Raw genomic sequence first — 20,991 nt, forward strand, 5'->3', positions numbered from 1 at the left:
CCAGGCTTCCAGGATCCACACCAAATTCCTCAGGAACCTCCCCGCGGGGCTTTGCGTGAACTCCGCTCAACCACCAGACCGCGAGCCTCAGCTCCGCCCGTAACACGCGGGTGTGAACTGGGTCTTGCCCCCCAGGCGGGCCAGGACCGCCTCCCAGGACACCTGCTCTCTGGTCAGGCCTGCACACGGGAGCTGTGGACCCCAGGACAGTGCTGCTGGCCAGCCTACAGGGATTCATGTGCAACGGTGCACAGTAAAGGGGCAGTGGGGGAACGTGGGAAGGACAGGCTAAGGGACCCGGCGGCTTCACCCCGACGTTCCCACCGCTTGCGGTCACCTCGCGTGCCCACTCGTACTGAATCCCACGACAGGGCGCGGCCACGTCAGGCACAGTGAGCGGACTCACCTGCGCCCCGGATCTGCCACGGAAACGTGCAAGGAACCCAAGAGCGACACTGACTAGACCAGCTTCCCCAAGGTGACAGAACTGGCCAGGCGTCTTCGGACCTCAGCACACGTTTCGGCGTCTCCATGAGGACAAAATGGCTTGTTTGCCGAGAACCGGGCTGCCTCCCCTCGTGGGGCCGGTGTGAGCGGCCCAGGGCCTGGAGGCGGCCCCGAAGCCACGGCTCACTCCCCTGTTCCACCTCATCTGCCCTGGCAATCGGGGGGGGGGGGGGGGGGGGAGGGGGGGGCTGGGGCCTGTTCAGCAGCTTTAGGAAGTCGACTAAATTGCCAGCCGAAACTCCGAGTTCTCCCAAAATTAAGTTGCAAAATATATACTTCTTGAGTTGAATATTAAGGACAAAAAGACAGGGGGGCCTGGGTGGCTCAGTCGGTTGAGCATCCGACTTCGGCTCAGGTCACGATCTCATGGTTTGTGGGTTTGAGCCTCGCGTCGGTCTCTGTGCTGACATCTCGGAGCCTGAAGCCTGCTTCCGATTCTGTGTCTCCCTCTCTCTGCCCCTCCCCCACTCATGCTCTCTCTCAAACATAAACATTAAAAAATTAAAAATATATATATATCTATATATTAAGGACCAAAAAAGCCCAGACATTTTGGGCTTTTTTTTCCGTAAAGATGCCGGAAACCTATTCCTGGGGACACAGCATCCCCCGCCCAGGGTACGGGCAGCAAATGGCTGCCTGCACGCCTGATGGGACATCAGGCAGGTCACTTCCTGGCCGCCAAGTTCCTGCCCACAGTGAGGCTGAGGAGGGGGCAGGCGCTCCTGACTCCCTCACCTGCTAGTGACCTGGTGTGGATTACGTACCAGTCCGAGCCGGGCAGCTCCTCCCGGAGAGCCGCCAAGTTCTCAGCTACCCGCTCTAGGGTCACCGGGGAGCAAAACGGAGAAGTGGATCCGAACCCCTCTGCAGCGTGTATCTGGGGCTGGCCTGGCTGCCCCAACGTGAGGCCCAGCTGGGAGGGCCTGAGGCCGGCGGGGGGACACGGGACAGCAGCGTCCGCAGCCCCCGACGAGTTCGCATCCTGACCCCACTGGGGAAAGTCCCCTGGCTGCCTTGCCCGCCAGGCCCCTCTGTGAAGCAGGGGTGAAAACAGCGCCTCCCTCGTGGGACGAAACGCACAATGAACGCGAAGGCCGTGGCACCACCCCGGGCGCAAAGGGGGCGCTCCGCAGAGTTCGCGGCTGCCGCGCTGCTGGGCGAGGATGGGAAGAAGAGCCAGAAAACCGCGCAAAGGGCCGTTCTCCCTGTATTTTTGCTTCTGTAGGTTTTCCGGTGGTTTTAAAAAACCCACAAACTTCTTTTCACGCCTTTGAAGAAGAAAGGAGTGGTCAACAGCTTGCACGTGAACGCATCTCCAGGGAAAGCCTCGGATTCTTCTCCAGGGCTTGAACGCGGGGCGGCCAGAGCTCCGGGGTCCTTCCTTTGTTCGCTCTCCGAGAACGTGCTGGACTGGGCCAGCAGATTCCTCTTGTTTGGGGAGCGTTAAGAAGAAAAGATTTCCAACAAACGTCAGAATCCGCTGATCGCTCTGGAGTTTCATTAAAAAAAAAAAACATCACACCAGCGTCTTCTGTTTCTCGGGCAGGTGGTTAACTCCAGTCGACGCACGATTGTGGCCACAGGTAGAAGAGGAACCCTGTGCGTTTCTGACGGACGCACAACACGCGGGGGAACGTGGGAGCCGAGGGCTGGAAGGCGGCCTGCGTGCTCGGCACTCTATACAAATCGCCATCTCCTGAGGGCCCCTGATCTCCGTGGGGATGACTTTTGTTCTGGAAAAGATCCACGGGGCACGGTGCCAGCCGCTCACCAGCCCGACCCTTCACCGAACAAAAGCTCTTGGGGTCCGTGAGGGGGCCGGGAGCCTCTGCTGCAGTCCCTGCCGGCAGGGGGCAGGTCCCCCCGCTGCTCGGCCAGCAGGCCCCCCAGGTTTTCTGGGAGCCAGGGAGTTTGTGCAGATCTGCTCGGAGGCTGGTCTTTTCTCCGATGACAAATAAGAGGGCTTAAAATTGGGGTCCCCGGAGTTTAAACAGCACTTTCTTAAAAAGCTGAGGTAACGTTCCTTCTCTTGGGGGCTTTGCTCGACACGAACTGGGGGGAACCTTCAGGCACTAGATAAGAAGCTCACGTCACTCCGCATGTGGGATCCACACACCCGGGCCTGCTGGGGCACACGCAGAAGGGGACCCGGGCCCATGCGCAGGCTCTGCGCTCAACCCACTCCTCCCAGGAGAGAAAGGACGACAGCTCTTGGCAATGACCAGGTCACTTAGAATGCACGGATTTACAGGCCACAGGTCACCTTTCCAAAAAGCCACCTCAGACAAAGAGAGAAGAAGGGCTTATGGGAAACGTGCACACTCGCACGCACTCACATTCACTAACACGCGTGTGCGTGCACACACACACACACACACACACACACACTCCTGCAAAGCCCTGTCTGCTCCTGCTGGGACCCTGACAGGCCCCTCTCGGTTCCCAGAGTCCAGACAGCAGCACAGAGACCCCACAAGCCCCTGGCTTCTCCCAAGGCCCCCAGGGTCAGGGAATCTGTGCTAGCCCTTGGATCCAAATTGCAGAAGGCAGAGTCCACGTGTGGGTGAGAGCCCCTGGACCCCAGCCCTGACCCTCCTGGCCACACTCTGAGCCTCAGTTTCCTCCTCCTTCAAGGGTGGACGTGTGGACCCCAGTCGGTAAATGTCCTCGTCCGGGGGGTGGGGGCAGAGGTAAAAAAAAAAAAAAAAAAAGGGAGGAAGCCCGGGAGGGGGAGGGGCGCCCGGGAAAGCTGGGACGGATGGAGGGCTGAGGCAGGCAGCAGGTGCAGGACAGTGACCGCCACGCGACCAGGAACCCGGGCAGAGGCGGGCTCTCCACACAGCCCGTGGACACAAAAGCCCCAGGGTGGGACTGTGCGTGTCCCGGGGAATCGGTATGTTTCCACAGCAGGTGGCTGCCTACCATCTGCCGGGGCCGTGTTTTGGAGAAGAAGCAGGCGACTTCCAGCCGCTGGGCCGCCCGCAGGCCGGGCCCCTCACCCCACCCGGACCCTCCCAGAGGCCACTCAGGGCACTGTTCTCTCCGCCCGCTGGCGTCCCTGGGGGGCACGACCCCTCCAGGCCCAGATGAAGGACAACGTGGTTACAGACACTGCCCTCTGATTTGATGGGCAAATGGAATGCACCTGTTATGCGAGCATGGCTGTTCGAGATTTATCGACTACCCACGGGGGCCGACACAGCGGAGGCCATTCCGGTCCCCGAGAAACTGGCTGTATCCGTGGAAACGCAGCCGGAGAGGAAACAAAAGCAGTCAAACTCCGGACTGGAGGCTCGGGATGAACGGGGTGACCCTGCCCAGAGTAAACCTTAACCACACGTCACTGTGCAGCTCTGTCCGTGGGAGAAGCAAAGCCAGTGTGATGCCACCCCCCCCCCCCCGTGCAGGGGCGGCGACGACAGACCCCCACCTGGCCTCTCTCGTCTCCCACCTTGATGTCCTCGGCAACAGTTTTCCTAAACTTGTAAAACTTTGGCTTCTTTGTCTCGTACATTCTCTAAATCAAACGATTTTTTTAAACAGAAAGTTAAAAGGAAGAAAACAAAATTGGTTCGTAGTCCCATCACCCATCATTCCTGCTATACTCTTAAGAACACGTAAAACACGGGGGCGCCTGGGTGGCTCAGTTAAGCGTCGGACTTCGGCTCAGGGCGTGATTTCATGGTCTGTGGGTTCGAGCCCCACGTCGGGCTCTGCGCTGACGGCTTGGAGCCTGGAGCTGCTTCGGATTCTGTATCTCCCTCTCTCTCTGCCCCTCCCCTGTTTCTGCTCTGTCTCTGTCTCTGAACAATAAATAAACGTAAAAAAAAATTTAGAACGTGTAAAACACATAAAAAAAAACCACAGAAAGGTACAAAATGAACACGAAACATATCGTTTTTATCATGTTTCTCCCCAAAGTTGTCCAGCATGTGGTAGGCTGTTTACAAAAGAGCCACAGCCAATGCGTCTGTCACAGAATCACAAGGAATAATAAACATCTGATGTTTTAAGACACCATGCTTTACGATGATTTGTGACCTAGCAGAAGTTTTCTGATACATGCTGTTGATGGGTTTGGGTTTTTTTGTGTGTTTTTTTTAGGGGGATACCCTTCAGAAAAAAAATATGCATATGCCAGCACATATTTTTTTCAAAGTACTTTTAAAGTTTACTATTTTTTAAAAATGTGTTTAAATGCTTATTCATTTTTGAGAGAGACAGAGACAGAGACAGAGTGTGAGCTGGGGAGGGGCAGAAAGAGAGGGAGACACAGAATCCGAAGCAGGCTCCAGGCTCCGAGCTGTCAGCACTGAGCCCAACACGGGGCTTGAACCCATGAACCGTGAGATCCTGCCCGGAGCCAAAGTTGGACGCTTAACTGACTGAGCCACTCAGGTGCCCCTAAAGGTTTTTAAAAGTAATCTCTACACCCGACGTGGGACTTGAACTCACAACCCCAAGATTAAGAGACGCAGGCTCCACCAACTGGGCCAGCCAGGTGCCCCATGTCTTTCAAGGTTCTTTTAGTCGAGCCTTTTATTTTGAGATAGTCATAGACATGCAGATAACTGAGAAAAATAATGAGAGAGATCTGATGTGCCCTTTACCCGGTTTCCACCAACGGCAAACATCTTGCAAAACAGAAGACTATCACAGAAGGATGGAGAATGTCCCATCACCACTAGGACCCCACCTGTGGTCCTTCCACAGACACACCTGCGTCCCTCCTGCCCCCACCTCGGCCCCGGAAAACTACTACTCTCTTCTCCAATTCAGTCCTTTTCGTTCTTTCCAGAACATTCTGTAAATGGGATCATGCAGTACCTAAGCTTGTGAGGCTGGCTTTTGTCACTCAGCATGTGTCTTTGCTGCAAGAACCGTGAGTCACAGCCCACGTTCCACGCAAGGGACGCACCACAGTCCGTTTAACCGTTCACCCACGGAGTCCAGTCCGGGACTGCTGTGAACACGCCATGTACAGGCTTCCGTGGGGACATGAGCTGCAAGGGGTCACGAGATACACCAGCCTCTGGTGCCCTGTGCTCTCTTCATCTGGTTTTCATATCAGGGTACTACTAATGCCCCAGTGACCTGGGAAGCGTCCCCTCCTCTTCTATTTTTCTGGAAGGGATGTATAGAATTGGTGTCATTCTTTAAACATTTGGTAGAACTAACCAGTGAAACCATCTGGGCCTGGAGGGTTCATTTTGGGGAGTGTTTAAATGACAAATTCCAAGGGCGCCTGGGTGGCTTTGTCAGTTGAGCATCTGACCGGCTCAGGTCATGATCTCGCGGTTCATGAGTTCAAGCCCCGCATCGGGCTCTGTGCTGACAGCTCAGAGCCTGGAACCTGCTTCGGATCCTGTGTCTCCCTTTCTCTCTGTGCCCTTCCCCCACTCTTGCTCTCGCGCTCTCTCGCTCTCTCTCTCTCTCAAAAATGAATAAAACGTCAAAAAAATTTCCTTTAATAAATGACAAATTCCATTTCTTGAACAGCAAGGTGGTCCAATTCTTTATTTCATACCGGGTGGGTTGTGGTGGCTTGCATTTTTGAGAAATTGGACCCTTTTGTCTGGGTCCTAAATGCCCATACAGAGGATTGCGTGTGGAATTCTTCCACTAACCTGCAGGGTCTGTGCTGATATCCTGTTTTATTCCTCACACTGGGAACTGTGTTGTCTCTCTTCTCTCGTCGATCTGGCTAGAAGGTGATCAGTGTTATTGATGTTTCCAAAGCTCTTTGTTTCATCGATTTTCTGTATTTTTTTATTTTCAACTCCTCTGATTTCTGCTCTTTATTATTTGCTTCCATCTGCTTGCCTGCTTTGAGTTTCTTTTGCCAACTCACACGTGTGGAGAGCTTGACGGAATTAGAACACAGCCGACATTCAGCACAGTGACACCTGACACAGGTGTGAGCATCAAGGGTGCTCAGACCAGCAGGTGAAATATGAGGATATATGAGGGGGTGGGGTAGAAAATAATAAAGCAAACGTGGAAAAATGTCAATAACTGGGGAATCTGGTCAAAGGGAATGAGTTCTTATTTAAACTTTGCAATTCTTCCAAAAGTTTGCAATTTGAGATTAAAAAGTGTGCGGTCTACAACCAGGTCTTCAGTGTGTTTGTTACTGGAGATTCTTGAGGTGGAAGCTTAGATTATTGATTTGAGACTTTCTTTCTGATAGTATTTTTTTCAGTGCTATGAATTTTCCTCATAGTACTGCTTTAGCTGCATCCCGCATATTTTGGCTTTTGTATTTTCATTGCCTACAAATTCACAACAAGTTTTATAAAAAACTTCCTTCCTTCTTTCCTTCCTCTACTTTCTGAATAATTTGATACATTAGCCAAATCTCCATTAAGGCCCCTTGTTCCTGGCACCTGTTGGAGTCAGTGGTAGAGTCAGGCCCAGGGAGGGAACAGCTTGCAAGGTGGTGGCCTAGTGGGCCAGCACATTCTTTAAATAATGGTGGAGTGAGAAAACAAATGGCAAGATTGAGGCTAATGGGAACAGGTTTCTCACTGAGAGAAGAGGGTTACAAACATGAAAGAGGAAAACACTAGAATGAGCCTACGTTGGATGGAATTTGAGGTTTTCAACAAGTAGAGATGAAACAAACGTGAACTTCCGTGTGTGCATACAAGTCTGTGCACACACAACTACACACTGACACATGTCCCAGCTCTGCCTGTGAAAGAAATAGAGAGTGAGACACCCCGGCAGCACCAAGCACACCTGGCACCCGAATCTTGGTTTCTAACTGCCGTTTGTCGCAAAAAGAATCCAGAGTTCTATGGATAAATGGCTGATTCCAGGGCTGGGGTTGAGGACCAGATAAGCCTGGAATGTCCTTTTGTGCCAACCAGCAAAGGCGCACTAATAAAAATGGCGAGGGGAGTCAAAAGGCCGGAGCTAGATACAGCTGGCCCTTACACCTGTGTCCCTTTGGCCAAATCTGAGACACGGGCCAAACAAGAACTAATCTGAACATCGAATTAATGAAAAGGATAGATTATGGTCCATTGAATAAGACAGGAATTTGTGAAACCATACCAAATATAAATGAATAGAAAGAAGAGAGAATTCCTTGTTCTAGCAAAAAGAAAACGTATACATTTGGAGAGCTTGACGGAATTAGAACACAGCCGACATTCAGCACAGTGACACCTGACACAGGTGTGAGCATCGAGGGTGCTCAGACCAGCAGGTGAAATATGAGGCTATGTGTGCAGGGGTAGAAAATAATAAAGCAAACGTGGAACAATGTCAACAACTGGGGAATCTGGTCAAAGGGAATATGAGTTCTAACTTTAACTTTGCGATTCTCCCGAAAGTTCCCAATTTGAGATTAAAAAGTGTGCGGTCTACAACCCGGCCTTCAGTGTGGTTGCTAAACCCATGAACAACATTCTTAGAGATCGTTTCCACGTCAGCATGCAGAAATCGACTTCGTTCCTCCTCACGGCTGCACCACCCTCTATTCTGCCAAATAACTTCTCCGCTTCCCTAAGTCGGACTCGACAACAGAACTACGTGTCCCTTCTCATAAAAAACAACAGTTAACAGCTGCTGACATCTGCACCGTTTCAGAAAGCAGCACATGTCGATCACTCTCTATTAACAGCCGCTTTCCACCCTTCTGGACACATCTCCCAAGGACAGGCTCTAGCCCAAACAACACAAGCCCCACACCTCCCCTGCCTGGCCCAGTGCTTGCTGGAGGGGTGGGGAGGGGCGAGGTCATGGAGGCCTACTTGTCAGCTCAAGGAAGGTGCTCACTGCTCCTTCTCTGTCCCTCCTCCTCTTCCCTCTCCTCCCCTCCCTCCTCCTCCCTCTTCCCTCTCCCTCCCCCGTCTCTGGAACAGGAGCTCCCAGGTGATGGCTTTACCCCTTCTGTGCTCTGTACGTCCCCATATCTAGAACAGTGCCTGGCATGCAGTAGACACTCAATAAACGCTCCACATATCGGTGAGTGAACACACGGCATGAAAAGGGCTGCAAGCAGTGATCAGGGAGACCAGGCAGCCACAACCCCAAGGCCACACAGGTGAACCACAGGGGGTCTGTAGGAATGACCCCCAGGAGGGCTCCCATCAAAACCAGCCTGACACAAGGCTCTGGGCAGAAACCCTTGGGTTTTCTGGAGCACTCCGTGAAGCAGAGGGAGACCCCCACCCCGAGCCCAGGGGGCAGCATGTGGGGTCACTCCTCTGCACTGCCCCGCACATCACCCACTCCCTTCGAGATTCCTGGAGGTTAATGTGCGGCTCAGACCCAAGAGCTTATGAGTGACTTCCAGAAACACAGGGCAGGGTCCTGACGACACCCAGCAGCCCCTTTCCCCAAGGTCATGGAAATCTCAAGCACTGGGATGCTCTGCCCAATCAGAAGGAGAGAATACTGATGCTGGAGGGGGTTTCCATTTAACTCGAGCCCTCCTTTCTTGATGAAAATACTTTCTGGGCTTACTAAAGGCAGCCCACGTCATCTTAGAATGGCCCCGAGCCAGCACGGGCCAAGCCTACCCAGGACCGTGTGGCCAGCCCAGCCTCAAGGGACTCCACCGTCCCATCCAGGCGGGTACGGCCGGCCAACGCATCAGTTCCCCTGCTGAGGCACCTGTGGGGACACCTGACAATAGACGGAAACAATTCTGGTTGTCACAACGAGGGGGTGCTGCTGGCACCTAAGGGATAGAAGTCAGGGGCACTGCTCAACACCCTTCGGAAACAAAGAATGAGGCGCTAATGACAGGCGTCAATAGTCCCGAGGTGCGGACACCTACGTAACATGACTCACGTCCTCCTCAACCCCTTCTTTATCCTACATCAAAGCCCCCAGCCGATCTGGCCCTGTCTGACCACCACTCCCACCACCCACTCTCTCCTCGAGCCCCATGCCCCAAACAGGCCACCCTGCTTGATGTGTCCCAGGAGCGCGCCTCCCTGGCACGTCCGTGTCTGCCCAGTCTACACGTCTGTGCAGACTCCCGGGGCGCACAGCTGGCTTGGGCGGACACCCCCTGATGCCACCGTCAAGGCGGACATGAGCCATCCTGGTTTCCCCAGGACCATCCTAAACCTCTCATTAACAAGGGTCTATGCCCGCAGCCCCGGCGGAGGGATCCTGGGGCACGGCGAGGGGCCTCGATGTGACCCCTGCAGACACCCAGCACGACAGCAGGCCCGTGCTCAGGGATCCAGTGCCCCCTTGCACAGAATCCTCCGCAGGAACAGCAAAGAGATGAGACGCCCACGTGAGAGCCGTGTCCACAGGGAGCCTGAGTCTCCCCACCCCGCAGCCACCCCGCGGCCAAACCCGAGTTTGGAACAAGGCGTCATTTCCAAATACTCTGCAAACCTCTCCCATCAGGTGCGTTTGTTCTTCTGCGAGTTGGCGGTGCAAACGTTTATCCTCCAAGAGGGCCTCGGAAACAATGCACGTCCGCGACAGAGTCAGGAGTGAGGATCACAAATAGTCCAGACCAGCCCTGAACCTCCGCAGGGGGGGGTGCGGGAGGGGCTCCGCCGAGCTTGACAAAGTTCAACATGCCTGTGCAAAGAGGCTGCTTTGGAAACACCTTTCCAGAAAAGAGTCCAGTGTACCTTCCTTTCACGGAAGGTGAACTGCAGACCTTCTCGTCTACAACGTCATCAAGCGGAGAAAAAGTAAACTGACTGCCTGCTCTCTGCGTGGGAGGCCGACCCTACGACCTTATCAAGGGCCTGCTGTGTCCGGCTTCTGGCTGGCTTTGGCCAATGGGAGCCCAACAGGAGATCAGGGGGAGGGCAGGGCGAGCCTCTGCGGAAGGTCACTGCTCCATGTAAGCGGCTTCTCTCCAGGACTCTTGTCCTTCTGGGCTCTGCCGTCCCCTTGTTCCTCCAGGCCTGAGGGGAGCCACGGCCACAGCCCCGCTGCGGCCACCAGTCCAGGGTCCCACACTAGCCCTGCTGGGACCATCCTGTTTGAGGGTTCCCTGCTTCCTGCCTGATAAAAAGGCCCAGGCGGATTCCCAGGCCCCCACGCCCCCTGCAGACTTGCGGAGGGTCCGTGGGGGCCAGGGGGTTCCCACGCAGGCAACGCAGAGCAGACCCGCCTGGGAGAAACAGGAGGGAGGGCGTGTGAACCAGAGCGAGGGGCGGGACTCTCCGCCATCCTACCCTCCCTGACTGTCCTGAATTATTCAGATACATTGTCTTGTAAATGGGGTGCGGGTGAGGGGCCCTTGGCTGAGCCGCTCTCTCGGGAGACCTGTGGCCTGCAGGTGAGGCCTCACCGAGGACCACAGTCGGCAAGGACCACAAAACAAGGGGCCGGAGGGCAGAACAACCAGCCCCTAGGGTCCATTTTCTGGGTTGCCTTCACCCCTTATCCCTGGGGGCGTCCAGCCCTCTCGCCCCTGCAAACAAATGTGTCTACCCCTGGCCGTGGGCCATTCAGATCGTTGCTGCATCTGGAGAAGAGCCTCGGGCAGCGAGACAAAAAATACCCGCCCCCCGCCCCCCCCCCCCCCCACTAGACAGAGGTGCATCATCTCTGTGAACACTTCCCCGACTGTGTGGCCGGCAAACCCCACAAAGGAGGCCTTAAGATAGAAGTGAAAACTGCCGGGTTCCCTCCATCGAATAACCTCGGGCAAGAGAGGAAACAGCTGAGCTCCAGGAAAGGAAAGGCCTAATCCTGGCGCTGAGGGTCTGGCTCAGCGGCACATTGCTGCTGAAAGGCCGGCCTTGGGAACGGAAGGGGCGGGTTGCCGGGGACCCACCTCTGCGTGCCTCCTGGAGGGAGGCTCCTTCCTCCGGGACGTGCCGGGGGCTGCCTGGCTGTGGTGTTTACCAGCTGGCTGCCGGCAGGCAGGCCCCCGGTGGGTGCTCCCTATGTGCGGGTGGCGGCCAGGGATGGTGCAGTAGGGCACGGGCAGGGGCAGCCAAGTCAGCGGTCCCGACCCCGCCCAACTGTGACACACTGTTGTTTGGGCCATCGGCAGATTCCAGAACTCGCTAAGTGCAGGCACTCTGATGGGGACGCCATGCCCGGCAACGGCAAAGCCCCGCAGCCAAAAGCCTTCAGCCGGGTCTGGTGGGGGAGGTGTGTTCCCACACAGGCAGGAAAGAAAATGCACCAGGTACGTGGTCTTTGCTCCCCTGACAGAAGCACGGGCTCTGGGGGGGGGGGGTCCCCTTGGCCCACCCTGACCGGCTTGCACCCTTAGCTGGCGCTCAGCCCCCATGATCGCTGTTGGACGCAGGAAAGCTAGCCAGAGTACATGAATGGAGAAGCCAGGGGGCGTGTCTCTGTCCACCTGTCTGTCCTGCTGGCTGGAACAGATTCAAGCAGGCAGAAGGGTCCCTGGGCTCGGAGGGGTCGTGCCCCACGGGGCACAGCCCCGTCCTCGGGGGCTCCTGACCCCCCGGGACACAGGGGCACAAGTCTCATTATCTGTGCCCAAGAGAAGGCTGCTGTCTCTCGCCCACCCTCGGTGGGAGGCGCCCTGGAGTTTCCCAGGAAAGAGAAAAGCGGCTTGCAAATGCTACAGCCATGGAAAGTGGGGTAGTTCTGACGAAAGCGCTCAACACCCTCTTTCCTTACAAGCCAGGAAACGGCAAAACAAAACGAAACCAAACTGCCCACACCCCCACAGCATCTCCTCCACCTTCCTGACTCTCGGGTTACATCCGGGTACGAACGGACAATCTTGGCTTTGGAGCTGTGTTTGAATGGCCTGCAATTTAGGCCACCGGAGCCACCGGCAATGACCCGAGCCAAAGCAGCAGCAACGAAGAAACTCTTTCCACGCCTCCCTCCACTGCAGGGGGACCTCTGGGGGTCCCCGAGTCTCCCCGACCCCAGCACAGGGCTTGGGGACACTTACACAGACCCTCAACAAACACCTCCTAAAGAACTTTTTCAGCCAGTATATACTTTTTAAATTTCGGAGTATAAATGACTTCAGACAGGGGCGCCTGGGTGGCTCAGTCGGTTAAGCTCAGGTCACGATCTCGCAGTCCGTGAGTTCGAGCCCCTCATCGGGCTCTGTGCTGACGGCTCAGAGCCTGGAGCCTGCTTCTGATTCTGTGTCTCCCTCTCTCTCTGACCCTCCCCCGTTCATGCTCTGTTTCTCTCTGTCCCAAAAAAATAAATAAACGTTAAAAAAAAATTAAACAATAAATGAATGAATGAATGAATGAATGAATGAATGAATGACTTCAGACAGAAGAGCTGCTGGGGCCCAGCCACTGGTCGCCCAGGCTGGTGGGAAGTGATGTGTGTGGGGGGGAGGGGGGGGCACCCCGTCCTACCTTGTTGTAATATTGCACCTGCACCGAGTGCCAGCGCCCGTCACTCACGCCCCCCGGGACCTGCGGGGTCACCGTTGTGGTAGCCTCACCTGCGGGTGGGGGAGTCCAGAGAGAGCACAGGTTAGCGGGCCACAGACGAGACAGCCTGGATCGACGTTCTCTGCCAACAACGTGGGTGACGACGTGCTTCACGGCTCTTTAAATAGTTCCAATCTACAGATCAGATGCCCAGCGGTTCCCCAATGTCTGGAACCCCGAGCCGGGCCTTCCGTCTTTTCAGCATCATAAATAACACCGCCATGAACACCTTCGTGCGTTCCGCATTTCCCCCCACAGGACAGATCCCCAACAGGACCAGGGCACGGGCAGGGAGCACACTTAAAGGCGCTGCAAAGGACAAGGGTAGTTTCAAGCGACAGAGTGCCCGTGAAGGGCTCAGAGAGCGGCTCCTTCCTGGGGAGGAGGCCCCACCTGCTGAGAAGGTGAGCTGCACCTGTTCGCCCACAATCTCCAGGGCGATGAAGTCATGCTTCTCGTTGAAGCGGCCATTATAGAGCAGCAGGGCGTTCCTCTCTTGGGTGGCAAACCTGTGGGGCCAAGCAGAAGCACGTCACAGGACGAATGGCCCCGCACCGAGGGGCCGCAGACGGCCTGGGGCAGGGGAACGACGCGGCACGCCCAGCCGGCAGAGGGCGAGAGCGTGGGGACCAACTCAGGAAAGACTCTCGTCCCCGGGAAACTCATTTTTCTCATCAGGAGTCGGCGACCCATAAAACCTGCTTGGCGATGTTCTTTTCCGGGAATAGCAAAGCAGATACCACAGAGGAATCTGGTTTCCACGGCCGGGAGGACAGGAAAAGAGGACATCTGAACCGTGTCCTAGGAGGACGACGCAGCCACTGCACCAGTTAGAGGCGTGTGAACAGAAACACGTGTGGTGCAGGGGCGTCTGGGGGGCTCAGTCGGGTGGGCGTCCGACTTTGGCTCGGGTCATGATCTCACGGGTGGTGAGTTCGAGCCCCGCGTCGGGCTCTGTGCTGACAGCTCGGAGCCTGGAGCCTGCTTCTGATTCTGTGCCTCCCTCTCTCTCTGCACCTCCCCTGCTTCCATTCTCTCTCTCTCTCAAAAATAAATAAACTTTAAAAAAAGAAGAAGAAAAAAAAAAGAAACACGTGTGGTGCATGTTCTGTTACTGGAAACGTCCCTGTGCACGTTCCTCAAGGCAATACCACCCAGCAGGGAGGCTGGTGGTGATGACTGCCTCAGGGCCTTTGTCCCTAGTCTCCACCGCCATTTCCCTGCACTCCCAAACACTACCCCCTCCCTGCCCCAGGGCCTTTGCACCTGCTGTCCGCCCCCCAACAACCTTCCCTGGCTCCACAGATCTCTCAGGAGACACTGACTGCACTTTCTGTAAACTTCATTCCATCTACATGGTGCCCCGACCCGCTCAAATCTATCACATCACTTAGTCTATTTCTGAAGTTACGCTGTTTATTTATTTGTGTGTAAGAGCTATGATCTTTAAGGGAAGGAACTGACTCTCACTCACTACTGCATCCTGGAGCCCCAAACAGGGTCTGGTCCATATAAGTGCTTAATAACGACGTGCTAATAAACGAACGGATGAAAGCATGATTGGAAACCAGAGGGGTGAAACTGAACAGACCTGCCCGACTTCAGGCATCTGAAGAGTTAGAAACCACTTATTTGGGGCTGCCTGGGTGGCTCAGTTGGCTAGGCATCCAACCGTTGGTTTCGGCTCAGGTCATGATCTCATGGCTTCGTGGGTTCGAGCCCCGCTTGGGATTCTCTCCCTCTCTCCCTGCCCCTCCCCCACTTGCACTGTCTCTGTCTCTCAAAATAAATAAACATTAAAAAAAAACCCACATGTCAACAAGATGTAAACATTCTCAGAGATCTTTCAGCCAACCCCGGGGCCCCAAGAAGGCCAGCTCGACCAGACCTGGGGTGCCTCCCAACACCCTGGTTACAGAGAACCTAGAACGTCTCCTATAGGAACCTGGGAACTGTTTCCTGAGCGAGCTCGATGTCTGTCTCACCGGAGATTAAGTGGGGGAAATTATTTCCTTTGATCCAAGGTTGGATTATCTGTTTTCAAGCAGCAAGAGTGTGGGACCCTGCCTCGGGCATCTGACCTCAGCCTTTCCTTTGAGCTCCTTAAAACAAACAGGTCCCGTCCACATCTTGACCTCCCCCTCTGTTTACAACATCAGCAAGATCCAATGACACGGTAGAGAAAACCCCCGCACAGCGAAGGGGATGCTTTGGGTCTGGGGGGAAACAGGCAGAAGAAGGGCACGGATTACGGACAAGACGGAGACTCCTGGGTCACGCCTGATCCTCGCCGGGCAGGCGGCTCTGCCGTGGGTTTCTCCTTGGACCAAGGTGGGCGTCGGTACGAGGTGTTCGTGTCCAACGGCCCTGCATGCCCCCCGCCGCCCCGAGCTGGCACCCAGAGGTCTCCCGCTGGACACAGAGCCCTAACAAGAGACCCAGGGCCAAGGGGAAGGTCTGGACACGGCAAGACAAGGAGGAAAGACCAGAAACAGAGACGGAGACGCGGCGAGGGGCCGGGGAAGAGGCCAAGAACACAGGATGGGGGCAGGGGGTGGAGGACGAGGAGGAAGGCGCCCCACCCCACCTTTCCCACGGGGTGTCCACCCCCGAAGCACGGCCCCCAGAGCGTAGCTGCTTTTCTGCTCAAGTTCTGGGAGGACTTCTCGGGATCTTTGCTTCCGAAGCCATTCCCTAAAAAACTCCTCACTGATTCAGCGGCGCCCTGACGCCCTGGCCGTGGCCACGCGTACGGCAAACTGCCCATAAGTTGCTGGCAAACGGAATCAGCTAAAGACACCAAATCTGACAAGCAAGAGGACATCAATCACATTACGTTACCCGGACATTAATCAAATGCTTCATTTCTCAGATTCTCCCTGAGTCTGGAGCCAACAGACTTCCTCTGTCGGTTTCCGGGCCTGCCCGCCTCCGGCACCGGCATTTCTGGTCCCCTTTCAGCTCAGCCTCCGACAGGGACCCCCTCCCCGCAGCTCACTCGCTGCCGGTGGTCGCGGCACAGCACGTGACTGAGGGCCATGGCTGTGCGGACGTCAAAGTCACAAGCCCCCAACCACCGCGCGTCACAGGCCAGGGATAACACGTGCTAGGTGACTCAAAATGCCTTTGATCGGGAGGGCGGACGCCCACAGGATGTGATGTTTTAAACATCAAGCCACACGGGGCACAGAGTGGCTGGGGACCCCACGGCAGAGCCCCAGTTTGGAAGGCTGTGCCCCCATGGTGGGCCTTCTGGGTGCAGGTCTTACGGGCTGAGGACAGAGACCCGGCATCCCGAGCGGGCACAGAGCCAGGATCCAGGGCCCGGCACCCAGGGCCCAGCTCGGCAGTCGGCGTTGAGGGCCAGCTGCCCCAGACACTTCCTCTGCGCCCCCAAGCCCTCAGGCCACGCCCCAGGGAGGGACCCTCATCGGCCTTTCTACAGAATGTGGTGGAACCATGGCCCAAATAAAACAGGCAACAGCCTCAGAACTATGGGACTCCAAGTGACCCAAGCCTCGAAACCGCCTTTACAGTCAAAGGAAAACAGCCATCCAGGCCTGGAGGGCCAAGCGGAGCCCCATGTCCTGCCTCCCCAGAGCACGGTGGTGACAGGCGTGGCTCTCCGGGAGCTTGAGAGCAGGGAGTGGCAGCCAGGGACCCTGCCCAGTGATTTAAAGGTTTCAAAGAGGGAGGGTACCCACCCTGGAGACTTCAGCATGATAAACAAGCTGAAATCAGGACAAAAATCAGGATCAGGAAGTCGGGCCTGAGTTCCCACCCCCGACCAATGAGCTTGGGTGGAGAACCAGTTTAGGGGGAGAAGGTCCCAGCCACAGTGCAGAAAACCCACTGATAACTCAAGCCCCGTGTGGCAGGGGGCAGGCCCAACGGGACTCAGGCTGACTCCGGCCAAGCTGACGAGTCCAGTGCCGTCACACCAGCTCACCAGGGAGAGAGGATGAGGCCAAGGCGCTGGGGCCGGGGAAGGGAGAAGCGAAGTGGCCAAACAGGGGACAGGAGGACGAGGGCTCAAGGGGCTCGTAGGATGCGACAGGGTGAGAGGCGGGGCAGAGGCCAAGGTGGGCCCTGAGCCGAAGGCAGCTCCGAAGAGAGGGGCTCCCGGGGGAGAGGTCGGGGAGCCTGAACCACATGTCCGGCGTCCCAGCCCTCCAGAGCTGGCTTTGCCCAGGATCTCCACATGATCGGGGAGCCTTTCCCAGCATGCATTTCTAGAGTCCCTCCCACTGGACTTGAAGATCCCTAAGGATGTGTCTAAAGTCTTTCTGATTCACCCGTTACCCAGAGCATCAACAAGCATGAGCTGAAGCAAACTGAGGGCACCGGCCCCAACCACGCTCACCGCTGGAAACGCACCGTGCGGCCCTCGAGACGGCACAGGCCGGCTCCCAACTCCTGCCCACAGGCCTGGCCTGCCCTGTGCCCACTGTGCTCACGGTCTTTCCCCCGAAGCAGCCAGCCCACACTCCCGGCTGCGCCGGGCTCCACGGGGCTGGAGCCACGGTGGCACATGCCTGGCCACTCACCACAAAGACCAGGCCTCACAGCCGACTCTTCTGGGCTGCAGCTCCCACCAGCGCCCCCCAGGGCCTGTCGGCCGCACTGCACCCCTCGCCTGGTGGTGGGCGGGGGGCAGGACCCCCGGAGAGGAGCCCATCTTCAAAGGGCAGCCGGCGGGAAGCAGATGTCTGCTCCAAGGGCACAGGTGCCACGTCCCCACCAGGAGGCCACCCTAAGGGCCCCCAATTCTGCCCTTGTGACCAAAAGGCCCCCGGACGCCGCCCCGCCGTCCCCTGGAGACGGCTGCTGCGGCACCAGGCGCTCTCCCGCGGGGCACACGGGACGCACTCACGCGAGGGAGACGGTGAAGTGGAAACGCTGTCTCAGGCCTCGGAAGGTGACGAAGGACTGGGGCGGGAAGCTCCTGGTGGTCACCTCGCAGTAGGGCCGCTCGAACTCGCCGGGGGGGCACACGCAGTGGAAGCCGCCGATGAGCAGGTTCACGCACGTGCCCCCGTTCTTGCACACGCCGTTGGCGCAGCGGCCGGAGCGCGAGTTCACCTCGCAGTGCTCTCCTGCGGGACGAGACGGGCGGGGAGAGGTCACCCTGCGGCCCCGGAACCCGACCCGCGGGCGGCCGTCTCCGTGCAGCCTGCAGACACCGCAGGGCCCGGGGCCTTCCGAGGACCGCGTCGCAGTCGTCCCGCGTGGTGGCACCCCGCTCCCGGGGGGGCGATCCCGGGACAGTTCCCCGGAAACACCCCAGGGGGCCCCTCCACGGAGGTCCCATCCCTGCCCCAGCCCTGCCGGGGTCCCCGCGCTCGGGGGACAGAGGAACGTGCAGGGGTGAACGCTACACCCCGCTAGCCCAGCAGGGCCTTCCCTTCTGCGAGAATCATCCAGACATGATGAGAATAAGGGGGGGGGGCCAGGCCCCCTCCCACAACCGTGCCCGTTGCAACGGCTGCACGGTCAGAACAGAGGGGGCGACCGGGCTGCACGCAGGGAGCACGCTGGGCCCAGGGCCACCACCTCGGGAGGCCTCCCGCCCCACGCGCCCCCTCGCACTGCCCCGAGAGCGTGGCCGACGCCGGACCCCCGGTGTGTCTGTAATCCCGCCTGGCCCCCTCGCCAGCCTGGAGCTCGCCAAGGGCAGGCGCCACTGTGTCCCCACATCCCGCCGTGGTGACAGCAGGGTCCCGGAGGCTTCCCCAGAGAGACTGCCTCTGCTCCAGAGGCCTGTCAGACCCCGCCGGCGGGGAGGGTCCCCGCGCTCGCCAACAGGGGGGACACGCTCTTGGAGGCTGGGGTGGACCCCGAGCTGGCAGCGGGCAGCGGTCTGCCGGGACGATTGATGCTTGCTCCAGGGACGGGGAGGGCGGCCCAACCCCATGGCCCAGCCTGCCTCTGCCACACACAGGGGAGCCGCCAGCACCCCGCCAAGACCTGTGGACGGACAGGAGCTTCTAAAGAGCAGACACTCACTCCCCAGCTCCCGCCAACGTTCTTGGCCAGTTACTGATTTTCATTTCATTTCATTTATTTTTTAAGTAGGCCCCATGCCCACCACGGAGCCCACCACGGGGCTTGAGCTCACAACCCTGAGATCAAGACCTGAGCTGAGATCAAGAGTGGCACACGTAACCGACTGAGCCACCCAGACGCCCCCACCAGTTACTGACTTTAAATGAGTGCCTTTTCAAAGAAATGTTTATTTCTTTATTTTTCAAAGAGAGCACGTGCGTGCAAGCAGGGGAGAGGCAGAGACAGAGAAGGGGCGAGAGAACCCAAGCAGGCTCTGTGCTGTGAGCGCAGAGCCTGATGCGGGGATCGATCTCACAGACCTCGGCTCATGACCTGGACCAGTATCAAGAGTCAGATGTTTAACTGACTGAGTTACCCGCATGCCGCTAAATGAACACCTTTCAAAATGAACGTATGACGTTCACATCTGCACCCCTGCCCCCCTCCCCCATATCACTGTAGAAAAACACGTCAGAGCAGTAAAAGCCCTCAGTGGTCTCCTGCACGTCCTCAGGAACGAATCACTTTCTTTGGGGTCCTTTCCTGTCAGTGCACCTGCTTCCGCCCCTCGTTACTGGCTGCACAGAATTCCACTAGAGGACCCATCAAAGCTTCAGTCACTAACGTTCCTTACTCTATTATTGATGGCGTGTATATAGCTTATAGCTTCTTCTATTGCAAATCACTTTCAATATACATCTGTGCTGGGGTTTTGTAATGTTTATTTTTGAGAGACAGAGTGAGAGTAGGGGAGGGACAGAGAGAGAGAGGGAGACACAGAATCCGAAACAGGCTCCAGGCTCCGAGCTGTTCGCACAGAGCCCGACGCGGGACTCAAACCCACAGATCGCGAGATCGTGACCTGAGCCAAAGTCGGATGCTCAGCCGACTGAGCCACCCAGGCGCCCCCAGGATCTCTGTGCATTTTATTGACAATGTGCATTTGCTGTCCCTGGAGCCACCCGGTAATTCCTGTGCATGTTTTCCTATCAGCTCCTCACAAACGAAGGAAATCAACTCTCCTCTGTCATTTCTGCGGCCGCTCCCTCCTGGCTTGAGGTTTACATACTTGCAGCCACACAGAGATGTCGTATTTGCAAACAGTCATATCCATCCATTTTCCCTTAGTGATGCCCGTGCTCTTAGATTAGTACAAGACCAGTACGAAGGGATGTGAATCACACAACTCCAGAGACGTCTAATAGGAGGGGCCGTGGTGCGGGGACAGTGGCCTTCAATCGACAGCAGCTTCCTGGAGCCCAGGAGTCACTGGGATCCCCAGGCGTCGCCTTAGCCAACCAGGCTGACTGACAAAATACCTGCAGACCGTGTGGCTTCAAACAACAGACATTCATTGCTCAGGGTTCTAGAGGCTGTAAGTCCACGGTCAAGGTGCCGGCCACCCCAGTGCCTGGTGAGAGCCCGTCCCCGGGAGCCCACTGTGCTCACGTGCGTGCAGAGCAAGCTCTCTGGTGTCTCTTCTCGCGAGGACGCTAATCCCGTGTGGCTGGGGGTCAGGGCTTCCACCCGCGAGTCGGGGGGGGGGGGGACACGAGTCAGCCCACAGCAGGCACGTGCGAGATCGCTGAGAATGTGAACGGACTGCAGGGTGATGTTAGGATCTCATCAACCTTGAACAAGGAAAATGAGGTGCTGTTGAGAGTGGGTGTTAATGGCTCACACCAGACTCTGCACCCGGACCCCCCCCAAGCCAGGAAGCCGCCCTTGCTGGGGCAGCCCACACCCCGTGGCTGGTCAGTGAGTAGCTGGAGGGTCTGGCGCCCTGGCCCAGAGCTGGCCGTCTCCGGAGGTGGGGACACGGTCAGCAGAGGACTCTGTTGCTCCTCTCCGGCCCGTCCTGCGCCCCCGACCCCCAGGCGCAGCTCCTGAGAACGCAGATCGTAGGGACTCAGAGTGTTCCTGGAGGCCGAGCTCTGACGGTGAGGATTCTAGAGCGCGATCGCTGACCAGCGTAAGAAAACCCTTTCAGCCACCCGAGGGGGTGCTTCCAAGAAGCTCACTTTTGAGGCACAGGCCAAACTGACCTGCGGTC

The 20,991-nt window shown here is 57.0% G+C and overlaps 1 protein-coding gene across 1 annotated transcript in view; it reads right to left on the bottom strand.

Annotated features, from left to right (window-relative positions):
• CELSR1 (cadherin EGF LAG seven-pass G-type receptor 1) overlaps nucleotides 1-20,991 on the bottom strand; it is a 138,119-nt gene that overhangs the window by 48,469 nt on the left and 68,659 nt on the right. Inside the window, exons 3-5 of the mRNA XM_043562926.1 lie at nucleotides 17,767-17,989; nucleotides 13,287-13,402; nucleotides 12,816-12,904 (exon numbers count right to left, since the gene is read on the bottom strand). Coding sequence (XP_043418861.1) covers nucleotides 12,816-12,904; nucleotides 13,287-13,402; nucleotides 17,767-17,989 — 428 coding nt within the window. The remainder of the gene's footprint in view (nucleotides 1-12,815; nucleotides 12,905-13,286; nucleotides 13,403-17,766; nucleotides 17,990-20,991) is intronic.

Source organism: Prionailurus bengalensis, chromosome B4, assembly GCF_016509475.1.
Source record: "Prionailurus bengalensis isolate Pbe53 chromosome B4, Fcat_Pben_1.1_paternal_pri, whole genome shotgun sequence".
Lineage (NCBI taxonomy): Eukaryota > Metazoa > Chordata > Mammalia > Carnivora > Felidae > Prionailurus > Prionailurus bengalensis.